At 41.2% G+C, this 17,695-nt stretch overlaps 1 protein-coding gene across 6 annotated transcripts in view; it reads right to left on the bottom strand.

Moving 5' to 3' along the window:
• Positions 1-17,695, bottom strand: part of ARHGEF16 (Rho guanine nucleotide exchange factor 16) — a 369,976-nt gene that overhangs the window by 60,382 nt on the left and 291,899 nt on the right. For all 6 annotated transcript variants that reach the window (XM_069239932.1, XM_069239933.1, XM_069239936.1 and 3 more), the window contains exons 7-11: positions 16,793-16,951; positions 13,912-14,041; positions 9,306-9,380; positions 7,006-7,098; positions 4,134-4,285 (exon numbers count right to left, since the gene is read on the bottom strand). In XM_069239932.1, coding sequence (XP_069096033.1) covers positions 4,134-4,285; positions 7,006-7,098; positions 9,306-9,380; positions 13,912-14,041; positions 16,793-16,951 — 609 coding nt within the window. The remainder of the gene's footprint in view (positions 1-4,133; positions 4,286-7,005; positions 7,099-9,305; positions 9,381-13,911; positions 14,042-16,792; positions 16,952-17,695) is intronic.

Raw genomic sequence — 17,695 nt, 5'->3', positions numbered from 1 at the left:
ATTCATAAATACATTCTAAGTTGAAGACATCTTCTCATGGATAATTTCCAGTCTTTCCAATGTCTCTATGTAAATCTGAACCCGCTGAGCCTTTAATATCAGAATAAACATCATTTATCAATCTCCAGATGAGACCAGTAGGGGAATGCATTGAATTTATATCATTGCAACTGATTATTTTGGACATCACCTTAGCAAGCATATGTTTGGTAGCAACATGGCCATGCATACATATCTTCACCAAACATTATTGTGTGGACATGCACATGAATAGAGAAGCACAGGTGGGACAAAAGGTATTAAAATCCCTATTTGCTAGTATGCACTCATTTCAACCCAACCTCCCAAGGGAGGATACTACAATAAAATCATTGCAAAACATGTGAATCCAGAAAAGATGCACGCTGCAAAACAAAATGGTTACTTACCCTTAGTAGTTGCTTTCCAGTGTGGTGAATTTTCTGGATTCACTTGTCCATCCCACCTCCCCAGAAATAAGGTGTTTTTAAGACAACTAACGGGAGGGACAGAAATACTAACTAGGGGCTGTGTTGCATAAACTGAACCAGAGGCAAAATGGGCATTTGCGCCTGTAGCCCTACATACCAAGGGCACTGTAGAATTACAAAAGGGGCCCAGGCCCTTATGCCCTCTTCTGTAATATAGTTAGGGTTGGTGCACATAGACCACAGTCATACTTTAAGGAGTGTTTCCTCATCTGTATTGGAGCATCGCCCCATTCTAATTATTATGGACATGGGTTTAAAGGCAAAGAGTCCTTCAGCACAAAAAGGTGGCACACAGTCGGTGCACCCCCTAACCTTTGCACGTAGACAACCTGAGGACAACAATGTTGATCCGCCTTTGGTGGGTCGCATTTTTCTTCTGCCTCTGGAGTATTCCTAATTTCAGTTTATTAAAGATGTGCAATTTTATTTATGGCAAGATTTTGGCCCATTTCTACGTCTGTGATACTGCCCAACCACATGTACATGTTAATTTTGAAATGTTCAGCCAGAATATGGGCGTCAATTTATAGTTAGTTTTGTACAAAGAATTGTACTTGTTGAATGGAGCTTATATGCTTAAAATTCCTGTCATTTTACTGGCTTTATATGCCATTTTTGTACATTCCATGATGGTGCCTCAGTTTTCCTTAAACCCAATATGGGTTCTTGTACATAGCAAGTCCTCTTTCTATTACTATGTACTATTTATATCCATACCTGCGTATCGACATCACATACACGATTGCTGCTCCTACTTCTACTCTTTCACATCACTAACTTGAAGGTGAGTCTCTGGGGTGGGATTTTACGGCTTTGCAAATAGTTACTACGATGACTTACGTGGATTATGTTGTTTGGATGAGATTCCAGCTCCGTAAACTCTCTGGTGTTCTTTGCCCCGGGTTTTTACGTATATCAATTTCAAGTCGTTTTTTTCTTTTTAATAATAGCACTGCCCATGATTGTCACCTCACATGTAACTGGCCGCCTCGTCCGTTGAGGTTTTGTTAAACGCTACCCAGACTCATTCTGTTGCATTACTATGTTAATGCTACCTACCTACGCTGCGTGCCACGCATGCTTGATAGGTTGCAGAACACTTTAACTTGGAGTCGTTACTACTAAATGATACTGTAGACATCAGGATTGAGCATTTGGGGCACGAGGTTTATCATAACAACTCCCCTCCACTTTACGTCTTAGCATTATCATAATGAACACGTGGAACATAAGGTTTATATTATTCCTTCCGATAAATAGAATTTTTCACAGCAACAATCGCTTGCTGCTCATTGATTTTTAAATTTCACCATAAGCTTATCATGGGCATTACTTCGTGAATATTTCTGAATCCTTTCATTATGAAGAAGACAACCTTTTATAGGTATGTTTCTGTTCATGTTTATCCACACATTGTTGGTGTTTTTCCTATCCTGTCGTAATTGGTTTTTAAACTGATTCGAGCCTTGGTTTCTCTATAGACCTCAGATATGGTAACAGGTGTAGCATCACTATTGTATGCAGGAGTGTATTACTTGATACCAATAATTATTTTACCATACTTTGAATTTTGGCATGAAATCAAATCCCTGCTTACTGAATAGATTATTTGATCTATGGTGAGAGTTATTACTGAAATTATGCTTCCACATTATCAGGGGTCCTTTTGTTTACTCTTTTGTTCTTCTTTTTAAGAATACATTAGAAAGCACACATTTTTGCCTTACATTTGGATGTTGTTTCACCACTATATGGTATGTTTTTTCGTGTGGTCTCTATGGTCTAACTTCACTCTGCATTTCACTGGGATGTTCACATATTCACCACTCGGGACTGTGGTTGATCCTCTAGATAGACATCCCATTTTTTTTCCTGTTCTGTAATATGCAGGCTTTTTTCAACCTAGATTTTCTGAACACTGTAGTCACGTCTTGCATGTTTACTCTATCTTTTAATCCTGCTATCGAGCACTATGGATAATAAGAGGTTATTAATTATTTCTGTCAAAATTTAAAGCAACCATCCATTTGGGGGTTACTCACTTCTACAATTACAAGTGAACATCATGAGTTGAAAACTAACACTGGCCTTCTAGGAACCTTAACAACTTCTATGATTCCCTGTTATCATCATTTTATTGTATTGAACTTTCTTCTACATATCATTTTTTACAGCCTTGAGAAAGTCTTGATGATGAAACACGTGTCGGCTGTAGTTACTTGATTCATCGTGCCTTGGAAAGAATAAATCCTAATCATCCACAAGACGTGCTCAGAACTTTTATTGACATGCTTCATACAAGGTGTACCTTGGTAATCTGAAATATATTTGTTCAGTTCTCATTGGATTCCCAGTAGGGACAGCCACACCCTTGGTGGCTGGGTGTGAATACCAGTGTGGCACTCAATGGACTTCATTTGTAACTATAAGATATGATCTTCCCAAGCAAATGTATAAATACCTAGCATGTGTGAAACTGGAAGCACAACCACCTCTTTTCTATAATATATATATTGGCACTGCGCTGCTGCCGGGCCAAAAAAAGGGAGTTGCACATGAGGCTGGCAAGGGTTGTACACTTCCACTCTTGCCTGTTTGGTGTGATGATGTCATCACACGTCTTGTGAAATCTACCTTCTGTACAAACATGTAGCATGTGTCCCTCGTCAACTGAATGAGAACCAGAGACAAGGGTAGGGAACTATGGTCTCCTTTGGCGACACACTGTGCCAACTACCCCTGCCGTTGCCTGAAGACCATCTGTACCCGCTGCCCTGTGCCATGTCTACCACTCACAGCCTTTGTCTCCTCTACCCTTGTTCACCCTGTAGCCTGAATTCACCTCTGGCCCTCCTCCTCCCTCTTCTGTCCCCTCTCACTTCTGGACCCCGATCTTCGACTGATCCTGATCATCTATGACTCCTCCTTCCTCCCTATAATTTTGTCTCCCCTCTGGTCCCCCTTACAATTTCCCCACCCCACACATGTAGCCTCAATTTCCTCTTGTCACTATAGCATAATCCCCTCCCTGTCTTCACTGGTTTCCTCCCTTCATGGCCTCATTTCCCCTCTGCCCCATCTGCTTTACATCACTATGTCATCTCTGGCACCCTTTTCTTTCACATGTAGCCCCAGCTCACTACAGGCTGCTCTCTCCGCTGCTGTCTGATAAGTCTTTTGGCCCCTGTAGCCAGTGTCTCCTCTGGACCCCCAGCTTGCATTAGCCCGTGTATCCTCTGCCCCCTTGAGTATGTCACCTGGGGCTCCCATAACTCTGTCTCTCTGCAGGAACAGACTGTCCGCGGCCAGAGAGCAAAGCTTTCAAAATGAAAATCTGCAGAGATTTTAATACTCTACTCTGGAATATTCAAGGACATGACATGAGTCAAAAGGCAATGAAATATTGGAGTGAGGGTGGGGGTGGGGAGACCTTGTCTCCTGTAAGGGCCGTGAGAAGAGCAAACCATGTGGTTTGGGGACTTTATGCGTCACAGCAGAATTCATTTTAGTGTCTGGACTTTTTACATATAAAATCAAACAATGTAAGGTACTGTAAATGGAAAAACAAAGAAACATATCTTGATTTTTGCCAGGCTGCCTGAATCTAACAACATGTTTGGGTACCTTTTCTTCTTAGTTATGATCAGCACATCATTGAACAGGAAGAGGTAGCAGCTCGGCCTTCCAAAACCTTTGCGAAAAATACCTGCCTCTTCAATCAGCGTAAGCTCCCCTCGTTTCAAAAGCCAACGAGATGCAGATATCAGGGGGAAAGGCTGGAGGAAGGAAAATGCAACACTGATGAGTTAATTAATCTCAATGTATGTCATTACACTGTATCAAGGAGCCGGCAAGTTGGGAGAAAGAAGTCAGATTGCTGAACAAGTCTGGAAACTAAGGCATGTGTGAAGGGACTAAGCTTTGAAATAAGGACATTCGCTTGAAGTTGGGGAATAAATGAAGATAAATGTCCAGTCCTATCAATCAAAAATGAAATGCACAGCTAAAACTTAATATACGCAAAAAAGTAATGAAAACGTAGAAGTATTACATTAAATAACAAAAGTGATCAAAATGTAGCACCTACTGGAGTCTAAAAAAATGTTTGCAGCCAGAATGTATCTAGTTTTTGGGACATCTTCAAAGTTCTGTAATAAACTAATTCTCTTCAATATCCCCAGACAGACTGATGACACTATTTCGAAACTGCAATCTCTCTTTACACACGGATTTTTATTATCTACATACTGAAAATTGGACAGCCTGACATTATTTAACAGTGATGGATTCTGTGAACAATTAACTTGATGGCAGTGATGATCGTGTTGAGTGGCCACTGTCTACGGTTCAAAAAACGTTAAGTTCTTATAAGACAAATGACGACTTGCTTTAAATTTTAGGTTCTGATGATCCCGTGAGGGCTTTAACCTAATCACATTCAGAAGCAATGCATTTAAAGAACGGCATTAATAGAGGAGAAAAGTTTTGATTTTTTATCCATAATAATAGATGTTTCTTGCCGAGTCTAAGATACTACTATTTTTGAAGACTATGGGGGTTATTCTAACTTTGGAGGAGTGTTAATCCGTCCCAAAAGTGACGGTAAAGTGACGGATATACCACCAGCCGTATTACGAGTTCCATAGGATATAATGGACTCGTAATACGTCTGGTGGTAAATCCGTCACTTTTCCGTCACTTTTGGGACGGATTAACACCTCCTCCAAAGTTAGAATAACCCCCAATATCATAATATGGTGTGACTGACAGGAAAAAATATTATTATAGCTAATCGAAATTGCCTAGTTAGCCCCCTCGGCATCTATTATTTACAGAATAAACTAATAGAAAGTTGTCAGTGAACAAACTGCTGTCACACATCTAAATAAAGTAAAACATTTTCAAAACAACAAGGCTAAATCAAACAGGTGGTGCTTAAACAGGCGGTGCATTACCACTAGAGAGGCAAGTACAACGTGGCTGAAAGCTTTTTTGACCAAGTTTTACAGTTGAAATGATGGAACCACACACCTACATTCATACGCACACACCTACAGTAATAAACCAATAAGTAGAGCATACATCAATAAATCTATCTGCATACAGATTTATTTATTTTAAAAAACTGGATAACAGAGCAACATGTCAAAGTCCAAATTCATCAATGTGCAAAGGTGATATCATGTGAAAACGCTTACAGTTCATGCAACAGATAGCTTCAAAAAACGCATCCAACCATTGTGTGCTCTTCCCCCTTAGGGACTTGCCCAAGGCAGTAGAAAGTCTGTGGATCGGTTGTATTTGAAGAACTGTACAAGTGAATAACCCTGGTCTCAATGAAGTAGTTGGCTACTTCGCAGCAGATGAAGAGATGGTTGTTGTAGTCAAAAAGTGTTATGAGTGGATTAAAAGATGCAGAAAGTCCAGGAGTATGATACAAATTGCGACAATCACCAGTATTGTCACAATTCGGTTTAGGAAGAAATGAGGTGGCTTGTAGGTTTTCAGACGTCTTAAAGGTGATATGGTTTACTGAATAATTGGCATTGGAAGAGTTCAGCAGGACTCGGGCCACTTTCATTGTGATTTATACACCGCTTAACAGTTATTTTTCTTATCAGTCATATTGGATCTCATGGAATCCTTAATATCCCAACTGGTAAAACTGTGATTGTAAAAGACTTTGAGTGATGGGTCCCGGGATACAAGGATGAATTTGCACTTAGCATGTGGGAAAGTTGTATGAACATCCGTCCAGTCAGTTGACATGATCGTCATAACATGTATACAGTCAAATCATGGAGTGACTGTGTGCTATAAATATCACCCAAAAATGTCCTCCTACTGCAGCTAGATTGGTCTGATCAAGTAATGGTCTACTTTAAGATACCATGGCAGGCCACTAAGTAGGTTAGCCCTAGCAGCCAAAGCAAAGGTAATATCAAAAGACTGGCAAGGACTCATATTGTTTAAGTCTGGGATAGGATCCAAACTACTCTGGGTGAAACTGCTAAGGTTTATTTTCATGAGCTCTGAACAGCATCTGGTAAAAAAATATGTTCCTGGGCAAGCTGTGTTCATGAAATTTACCAAACTTACGTAAATGGTATTCTACAGTTCGAAGGGCGATTAAATGTGACATTAAATGTAACTTTCACAGAAGGCAACAGGGCATTTTTTCTGCAATGCAGACCACACGTCTAGAAGGCTACTAAATTGTTGTCTTACAACTAAAGAAAACCTAAAAAAAATAAAGTACACTGGGAACAGGGGCAGACCAAAAAAATGCACAATGACTATATGGGACCATGAGACTGCAATATGCACAGAGTGAGACCATTCCAGTTTTATGCCAAAAATACAGAGAACAGAGCGCATTTCAGATTCTAACCAGATAGGTTATTCTAAGGGAGAGACCCAGATTTAGAGATCCAAGACAAATCCAGCTAATGTGCACCGAACAAAAACCATGATGCCATTTGGGACACATTCCTACCTTGATCTTGCCAAATTCCAGCTGCGTCTGCAAGGTGTACATCTGCTCCGTTCTCTCCATTCTGCGTGCCCCTTCGTTGCATTTCCTAACCAGCTATTATAATAGAAAACCAACCAATAAGAACTCCTTTTTTTACAGACTTTGCAACGAAATGCATATTTTATAGAAATATATCGATTTCTACATTAATAATACATTTCTATGTGTTTGATCCTTTCCTTATTAGTAGAAATGAAACGACAATTATGCAACAGAAAGAACAATTTTAATGGTAATAACGTGTTTAAATGTAGTTCATGAAACCATGTTTTTGTTTAGCTGAGCTATTAATAACAGGTGTTTTTGTGACACAACAGCATACATTTTATTGACCATGGAAAGATGAAAAATCACCCTTACAAACATTCAAACTTGTATCCCACATATTATCCCCATTTGAGATGCATGGAAATGTACCACCAACTATACATTACATTATTGAAGAGTGCCATGAACACATATGGTCAGAAATTCTAAGCCTCAATACATCTATATGGGCATAAAACTCAGAGGTGATTTGCAGCATTCTTTAAATGTACAGTTGTGCATATGATATTCGATATATATTAAGTGGAGTACCCATCGCCCTTGGTCTATCTGTGGGCTTTGTTTTGCCTCTGTATTAGAAAGAAGAAGAAAGACGTGTTTTTTTTTGTTTGTTTTTTTTTTAAAGTGAGGAGGTTTTCGGTAATTGACCTGGGCCTGGTCGATATGAACAACTTCATGTGTCACTAAACAGGCTCAGAGAGGCAGGTTGGCCTATACTTTTACTCAAAGGCCTGGGGATACCGCTTAGCCACTGCCTGCATGTACAGCCTCTTCTGTCAGAGTCAAGCTGTTAGACAGAATGAGGCTGGGATGGTGCTCGTGGAATCCCCGCTCGTTGATAGGCTGTTTCGACTTCTGCACATAGGTTGTGCATGGAGGAGGCAGAGGCATGCACATGTGCTGAAAGCAAATACATGTCGGAACAACGCATGCTGGAACCACGCATGCCTGAACAACGAGGTTGGAACAATGACCGTGTTGTTACCACTAATGCCTTTACCATAAATGCCTTAACAACGATTTTTCGTTGTAAAGACATTCCAGGTAAAGGCATGTGAGGAATGGCATGCATGGTTCCAGCATGCGACCCCCCTGACCCCACATGCCTGCCCCTAAAACTACCCGTGACCCCCCAACCATGCCCTGAAAACCTAAAACTACTCCAAACCCCCCACCCCTAAAACAACCCTGACCCCCCCCACCCCACCATTAAAACCTAAAACTACTGCAACCCCGCCCCTAAAAATGAAAACTACCCCGAACCCCCACCTGCCCTTAAAACTACTGCGACCCTCCACCCGTCCCTAAAACTACAGCGACCCTCCACCCCGCCCCTAAAACTACTGAAACCCCCACCTCGCCCCTAAAACTACACTGACCCCCCCCACCCCGCCCCAAAACCTAAACTACCCCAACCACCCACCCCACCCCTAAAACTACCAAGACCCCGCACCCCTAAAACCACCCCACCCTGCCCCAAAAAACTACCCTGACCGCCCACCCCTGCCCCTAAAATTACCCCGACTCCCCACCCTGCCCCTAAAACCTAAACTACCCCAACCCCCGCACCCCTGCTCCTAAAACTAGCGCAATCCCCCACCCCGCCCCTGACATCTAAAAGTGCCCGACCCCCCTAACCCACCCCTAAAACCTAAAACTACCCCGGCCCCCCAACCCCGCACCTAAAACCTACAATTACCACTACCCCCCACCCTGCCCCTAAAAACTAAAATGACCCCCCACCCGCCCCTAAAACTACCCCCAACCCTATTCCAGCCCCACTTACCTGACTGCATCCTCTCCAATTCTGAGTCTGTTTTCCTCTGTCTTAACCATGCATGTTCGTTGTTCAGACATACGTGGTTAAGGCAGATGAAAACAAGGTCGTTGTTCAGGAAAGTGTTGTTCCGCTTTCGAGGACAACGCACCTCGTTGTTCCCACGTCGTCGTCCAGGCTGCTTTCCGCTGAAAGCTAGTACTCATGTGTAATGAGTTTTCTCAAGTGAGTAGTGAGCTCATTCTCTCTATACATGAGTGCCCTCAATGTGCTTGTATTAAGAAAAAGGTGACTGCAAGATTATGGAAAAAAACATAACCCAAAAGTAGGAGGGGCCCTTTTGCACAACTTGATAGCGTGAATGCAAATAATCAGAGAAGTGTTGGGGGCAAGGACTATACACTCAACACAAGTACGGAAAGGAGCAGTGTCTTACCTTGCTGATAGCTTTTAAGCATCTGGCAGAGGCTTCATACTCCGGAGAGCAAGGATCGGTTTTCTGACAAATTGTCTAGAAATTATTAATAAACAAACATGAATGTCTTGTACATTTTAATACAAAATGACAATTTAGTGGCTTAAGCACCCTGAAACAGTTTATATTATTGATTCGAAATGTCGTGCTTATAATCACATCACAAAACCTTCATCTTTTCTGAAACCCTATTATTTGACTTCAACCAGGTCTAAAGGCTGCATACATCCATCATCATTCATATGCCTCTATTAAACTGACAAACCCGTCCATCAAGTGTACACCACTCTGGTAATAAATATGGGCTCAGCAAATATCAAGTGCAAAGACTTAGCAAACCTCTTCAGTATTATAGATGGCGAGTGAATGGAAACTCCTGCACAACAATGTGGCACTTTCAAAATCGCCTGGAGAGAATTTGTCATCCCTTATTTGCTTCCTTGTTTTTGCTACTGTATTGGATCGTGTCAGATACAAGGCTACGCAGGAGGTATGATGCCTACATGCAGGAAATCAGAGAGACTTGTTTAATTAGTGAACCATTTTGTATGTTCTTGGAGGTTGTGGATAACTTTACGAAACGTAAAATCATCATGTTTAACTTCTACTTAAACCATACAATTATACATTTACTTGGTGATATTATAAAATAAAGCTCTATAAAAATTATAAGTAATTAAATTTTGCCTAAACGTCTGTGAGCCCAAAGCAATTTCCTCTATTCTACCACATTCTGACATTGGCATGTCAGATTCCTTTTAGTCACGGTCTAGCAGAAAAGACCTACAGGCCAAGTGGCTATTTTTTGGGGGGGAAATTGAAGTATGCACTTACATTGAGTCCTGAAGAAGTCAGTGCTCACAGCAACTGAAATGTACCTATCGGAACAGCTAAACCAATTTTCTCCACGTTCCCTTAGTATTCTTAAACAATTTGGGGTGATTAGGTAATACATTTCTCTTTATTTTACGAACTTGTCTTAGAAACGATTCAGATAAATTCTTCATTCCTTTAAGGTTATTTCAGCTTGAAGTACTGTTTTCTTGTTACATGTGTTGCCAATGTGTCTTCACCTCTGCCCCTGCTAGTATGCCACGGCTCTCAATCGCGGTACCACAGCGCCAGCACAGGTAGAGATTATATCAATGAGTTCCATTTAGATTCATTGAATTCTTACACCAGGCCAGCCTGGACCAACGCTGGGCACCTCTGTAGTAAACAGTGAAGTAGGCATACTTGTAGGGAAGCCTTTGGAAAGCTTTCGGAAGGTTTTTCGGGTCAGGATGCTGTAGATGCTTTACAATACCTCACAGCCCGTTGGTAGAATTCCCTATATTGTTAAGAAGCAACTGTGACCGGTACACAGGCTTACCACTTCCAAATAACTTTTGTCTTTTGCACTAGAAGAGTAATATTCCAACCAAGGGTTAATATAAGACATGAACCTCATCCTGACCATTTTGCTAGGGCTGCCAGTGCCAGACCCAGTCCCAACAATTAGGAAGCCCTATGAATTGAGGGATGTTCCCATGGCTCCATGCTCGTGAAGAGGGAGCTGTAGATGAGCCCGGGGGTCTGAGAAGCAGCAAGTCAGGCGCAGGATGTCCTAAAAGACGACTCTTAACATTAGAACATTTCTGAAAAAGCAGCACTAGTAGGTCCATGTTTGTCTGAATGATGCCCAGACTCTACACCCTCTAAAAGTAATTCGAAATACAGTTATGTGTGCTCATCCCGACCAAACAAGCTTTTAAAAGGAAGGAAGCTGCTGATGGAGGGCGTTAGTCTTTGAAAAGCTAAAACAACACAACTTCAAAGCACACGAAGACTTTGAATACCAAAAGAAAGAACGAGTAAAAGGAATGGTGACACAGAAAAAGCCTTACAAGTACAGCCAGGTAATTCTTCATGCAAAAACTAGCACGTGGTATGTGCTATTACCCTGCTTCCTAAGGCTAAGGCTTCAGATTCCTACATTGTCTTTAGATAGTTTAGTGGTAGAAAAATAAACTAGTTCGTAGTTTGGCTACCCAATTTGAAACGTAGTTGTGTCATGCATCAGACGGAAAGAGAAGACTGGGGTTTTATAGAGGTGAAAAGATTACCTGAACACAATACATATGTCCTACATTTTGAGCCGTCAGCACAAGGGATCAAAGATGCATTCGAGGAACTCCTTTACTTAATTGTGACCACAGAGCAGTATTTAAAGATATGTAGGGGCTGCAAATAATAGGAACGAAACATGGGAAACTTAGAAGGATAATCTATATTAATAGCTGGATGGGCTGAGTTAAAGGTAACCTGCCAGAAACCTATGAGGGGATGTACATTCCTAGTACTACACAATATGTTTTGAGTACATATTTGGTGAATTTACATGAACATTTGGTTGAACAGAAAGATCATAGAGAGTCTGTGAAAAAAGCTGATAATAAAGTCAGTAACAGGATGCAGACGAAGACCCAAGGTGAGAACGTATAATACATATTACTGTGAATAAGGGGGGCCTTAACCCAAGCCCCTGCTTGGCCAGAGTATATGTGAGGTACTATAAGGCAAATATTAAGGGGCCCTTAGCAAAGTTCTGGGGAACCTCTTGATTGTGCATTAGCAAATTTCACTGAGGAACACCTTGACTGTGAATTACATCTTTAGCAGGTGGGACAGATGTAGGATGGGTCAGGAAACGGCAGTCAGCCAGGAATGGGAACAAAAGTAAAGAGTTCTCACAAGGCCACTTATCTGTGGCAGGAAACTGGGAAAGGGGTAGATCAGTACACTACTAGAGGGAGGGTGGGACCCCAGGAGATAGAAGCATAACATTTGCTCAACACCCAGAAGACTTCTAACTCTGACACTCTTTGACAAATTAGCTAAAAAACAGATCCCCTAACATTCCCCCTCTGCCCCCCTTTACTCATCCCAAGCCTTTGGGTTGAGTAAAAGGAAGGATATACTCCCAATTACCACTTCTGGATTTCTTTCCTCCTCCACCCCTCCATTACTCCAGTCAATCTAACTAACAAACTCTCATATCCGCGGCTCAAATTAACTCATAATAATACTAAAACTGTACTCATTATTTAACAATACTAATCCATCACTAATTTTTGTTGGGTTCCAGAGTAGCGTGCTACTCATCGAAAAGCGCTTTAACGCCTCGTCAGGGGTAGTAAGCACTATATAAATACGATTACAAGACAATACAATACAATGTGTGTCTTGTTAAGTTCCATGAAGATTTGCAAACGGGATGGGAGGCATGTGCGCTGATCCCAAACTACATTTTTATAGAAAGTATTTTAAGAAAGGTTGCTCATCAAGTCAAAATTGATTGCTAGTCTGAACACTACAATAAATGACATGATGTACCAGCTCATTCTCAGGGATCAGCATTTTTGTTTTGGCTAAACAGAAAATGGAGGGAGCTCTGAACATAGATACTGACAGCTGCTTTTCGCGGACTGATTTTATTTTTAACTATTGTTTTTGCTCCAGTTGCTATCTTGGGTTTAGCACAATGTAAGTGTCATTAAAATTAACAATTCAACAATGTTTAATGCCTACATCTATAGTAGCATGTTTTAAATGCAGACAAGGTGATTTTTAAAAGCTAATTATATATTTATGTAGCGTTCATGAAAGATCACAAAACTCAACTGTTCTATAGGCTTTCAACAGACTCTTGTACGTGCTTCATGACTGAGACCCACATTTATTACTGATGAAGAATGTTTATTTTTCAGTTTCAATGATCTTCTGGTTCTTAGAGCTATGTTTTTTATGCAGATCACACAGGAAATACCCCAATAAATAACTAAAAAGAACCATACAGCATCCTGGCCTCACTGTACACACACTCCAAATATGAAATAAATATACATCCCACTAGCACACTTAGACCGAGATGGAGCTCTTGGAAGCAGATGTACAAGTCCTTAGAATAGCAATTTCCAAATAGTGTCTTTTTCCAAACGACTATTTGGTAATTGCTATTCTGAATGTATGAAAGCTTTATTTTTAAGTCAGCGATTCGTAGTGGGTCGCAAATCAACCTACTTCATGGACATTAATGAGGCAGGTCATAATTTGAAAACCTACTAGAAATAGCTGCCATCACAGGGATGGTGACTCAACTGAGTGAGCAGATTACCACGTCTGTGACTGCTTTTTAATAAAGCAATCTTTATTTTTTAATGCAGTCTGTTCAAAATGGGACTGTGTTTAAAAAGAAAAGAGTCTTTTTCCCCTAAGAAGACACAGTGGTCCCGTGGACCCTGCCTCCTCTTAAACTGTTTTTTAGATTCACAAAGGGGAAGGGGTCCCAAAGGCATGCCACTTCCAAATACCAAAACACTGTTTGGTCGCAAACCCAACCTGTGATTCTGTAACGTGCGAATATGCCCATTTGCAAACATGAAAAGCTTAGTACATCTGCCTCCAACTTTCCTTCTGTACCCAATGACTGATCTATTAAAACCAAATACTGATCAGTTGACCTGCACGTTCACTTAGGAATCATGCCATATGCCCAGCCAGCCTCCCCAACCCCTTTAGCACATACGTCCATTAGCAGTGGCATTCGAGTAACTCGCTGCATGGGGAGAATGAGGAAGGAGATCATGGGTAATCCGCCGCATTCCGGCTTCATCTCAATTTGTTTCAGTGTCTCCTTAAACTTCTGGTTGGTGTTTCTGAAATGACAACAGTCGTTTTCTTAAAGATCAGCACATAATTGCAATCACCTTATAAGCACATTAAGTGGGTTCCCAAAGCGATGTTGCAAACTGTTTAACGTTATGTCCCTTTCTGCTACAGATTAGCTTCGGTGAAAAGACACACGAGATGGCACATAGCACAACTGACATACTAATGCGCAGATAAATGGGTGACAGGCTGATGACTAATTTGTTCTATTAATCTAAAAAAAAATTGAACACTTGTAGGCTACCTTCATATTCTTTAAGAGACGGTTGCACCATTCAAGTCCATATCCCAAGACGCTGCCAAAAATGGTACCCTGCATAACCTTCTACATCCCACTAAAAATAACTTTGCTCAAAGCAAGACCAGTCTGTAAGAAAGCAGTTGCTGGTACACATGCAGACTGCGGAATTCACTCAAGGTCCGCAAGGTTGTTTAGTGGAAAAGAAAAGTCGGACAAGGAGGATGTGGAGTGATTAAATCACCTGACAATTGCCAAGGAAGTGGCTAAAAGTAGGAAAAAGGTGGTGACAAAGAGAATGGTGATGGGGTGGACCATTACGGTCAGGCGCAACAAAATGTCTTGAATTATTCGCCACAGTATAAACATTCATGAAAATACGCTGCTGGGTATTGCGAACTGCCCAAGACGCAATAACATTTGTCTACTTAGTTTTGCACAAAACTCTATCAGAAACATTTCATTGAGGGGGCACTTAACTGGTGATATAGTCCGACTCAAAAGCTACCGAAACTATATTCTGGCCTGTCCCCTATAGTCTAGGCTTGTATAGGATGGTTTTAAACAAGAGGATATTGTGAAAAAACAGGGGTATTTCTGAAAGGGATAGCTCCGTTTTGAGAATCACAAATTGGAACAGAAATTATTGAAGAGACTTTGGTGACACTAGTAAACTAACTGGGGAATGTAGAAGAAACGGGAATCACGAAAGCCTCACTGACAGCAGGACTATTCAATAAACTAACTATAAAACACATGGAGACCTCGAGAAAACAGTTTGCCATCCCTCTTTCTTCATAACAATTTATAAAAGCACAGCTTATGAGCAAACATATTTGCATCACAATGATAGATGGAGCTGGATGGTGCTTAATTTCTCTCAATATTGCGATGCAATTAATTACTGTTCGCGCCTTCCAGACGTTTGTTACAAAATACGTAGAGTGCTTTGGGGGGAAAACTACACTACCTAGAATAAACAAAACAAATGTATTAAAGAAATGGCCTCTTTTAGTATCACTATTTTTGCCTGAAATGTAATCACACCGTTAACCACTAGGTGAGGCAGCTGAAGAAGCTGTGGGCCATTTATTGCTTAATGAATTACTTTTATGCAGGCAACAGAAGTAGCTAAACAAGTAGGTAGGTAAACAAGCACTGACAAAACCAATAGGTCTATGCAAGAGTTATTGCCAATGTATTTTAGACGTTGTACACCACATATCTGCTGTTCAGCATGACTAAAAGCTAGTGATGAACAGGAGAACGGCGTGGAGGAGAGTGAAGTGGCGTAAAGTGTCATGGAGTAGCACAGAGTGTCGTGGAGTGGTGCAGAGTGTTGTGTGGTGGTGTAGACTGGATTGGCGTGGAGTAGTGTAGAGTGTATTGGCATAATGTGGCATTGAGGGAGTGTGTGGAAGGGCACAGAGTGGTGGGGTGAAGAGTGGAGTACAGTGTCATACACTGGAGTGGTGTAGAGTGGAGGAGAGTGTCATACACTGGAGTGGAGTAGAGTAGAGTGGAGTAGGGTGTCATACACTGGAGTGGTGAAGAGTGGAGTACAGTGTCATACACTGGAGTGGTGTAGAGTGGAGGAGAGTGTCATACACTGGAGTGGAGTAGAGTGGAGTAGGGTGTTATACACTGGAGTGGTGAAGAGTGGAGTACAGTGTCATACACTGGAGTGGTGAAGAGTGGAGTACAGTGTCATACACTGGAGTGGTGTAGAGTGGAGTAAGGTGTCATACACTGGAGTGGTGAAGAGTGGAGTAGGGTGTCATACACTGGAGTGGTGTAGAGTGGAGTAGTGCATGACAGGGTGGAGTAGCGTTTCGGAAAATTACGTTTACAATTTTAAAAGGCAACTGTAAGTCACCTCAAATAAAACAAATTCAGTTCCCCATGGGCAATCAGCATGTGTTAGCGATCAGGAGACATAGTTATGGATTACATATTAACAAAAATATCACCATCTTCTTTCTACCTCTGGAGTGAAATATACCACATACTTGAATCAGGCTAACACCTGATCTTTTTGCCACCTCGTGGGGAACTCTAAGCACTTCCTCCCAATCCTTTCTCTATTTATCTGATGTCACTTTCCCAGTCAGTCTTCAATTTAACTAATAAGTCCAGGAAATTCTACATCGTTTCCCTACAATGTGGACTTCAAAAGCATGTTTAACTTCCATATGGAGGGACATCTCTGTATCTGCCAACTGTTATTCCTGCTTGAGCGTTCCAATTGAAGCCAATCTGTCCTCGTCCCACAGAAACCCGATTTTGTTATTTCGATTATATTACACTTTAGGAACTTTTTAAGCTTCCCTACCTCAGCTAACCCACAGCGGTGTTTCCTTAGTGTTTCCTGTGTAATCACTCCCTCCCAGCCTAGAACTTTTGTGACCTCTCTCCAAGCCCTTCTGAAAATCTGAGTTATGTAGCGTAACTTCTGAAATATGTTTTCAGTCGACTTCCAGGGGAATTTTTATGCACTCACAGTAGCCTCTGAAGTGTCCTCTGTTGGTAGACTTCATTGGAGCAATAGATCACGTATGGTTTGAAGTGGTTCAAAGCATGAACCTCTACTATGTCACTGATATCATTAATCAAGGCATTCTCGCTGTCTTTGTGCCTCTGCTCCAAGTCATCAAAAAACCTGAAAAAAGAAGATATTGAAACAATATCAATTCATTACTGCCTTAAAATAGCAACATGTCAACAATTAAACAAATCTCAGCAGAGAAAAAAAAACATTTTATACATCTTGACTACTATTATTATGCTGGAAACAAAGACGTATTGAGAATTATTCTCTGGCCATCTAAATCAGCATAAATAGGAGGTTTATCGAATTTAAGTATATTTCCTGGTACTAGAATGTATGTTTTCTAAGTCCAGAAGAAAGTAAGCTCAATGTGGCACTACCAAATGAAAGACTTGCCCATTATCCACACACTATAAAAAAACGTTTGCAGACCAATTTATGAAAATTGACAGATGTTCTACATTCCCCTCTGACCCTATCAAACAAGTTACTTACCTTCGGTAATGCTTTGTGTCTGGTAGAGACAGGATCTAGCAGCAGATTCCTTACCTAAGAATCCTCCCCCAGGCGCCAGACTGGATCAGGACATTTTTTCCAGCAGTAACACTGCGTGTCGGAAGATGGCATCGTGCCACTCCATAGCAATGTCATCCACCAGTTGAGACGCTGACAGAGTCCATATAATCTCCTCTTCAACGCGCTGATGTCAGTTTATTCCGGGACTGTTTTCCACCCAAAGAACGCAAAGCCACTTATAGAAGCTGCCTATGGAAACAGTGTGCCTACGAAGAGACATTTCTGTGTCAATTGATTACAATTTCCTGTGATGGAATCTAAATGCCAAGCTACGGAGCT

This window comes from Pleurodeles waltl, chromosome 6 (genome assembly GCF_031143425.1).
Source record: "Pleurodeles waltl isolate 20211129_DDA chromosome 6, aPleWal1.hap1.20221129, whole genome shotgun sequence".
NCBI lineage: Eukaryota > Metazoa > Chordata > Amphibia > Caudata > Salamandridae > Pleurodeles > Pleurodeles waltl.
Note: the sequence above shows the minus strand (reverse complement) of the source record. Positions and strands in the feature narration are given on the sequence as shown.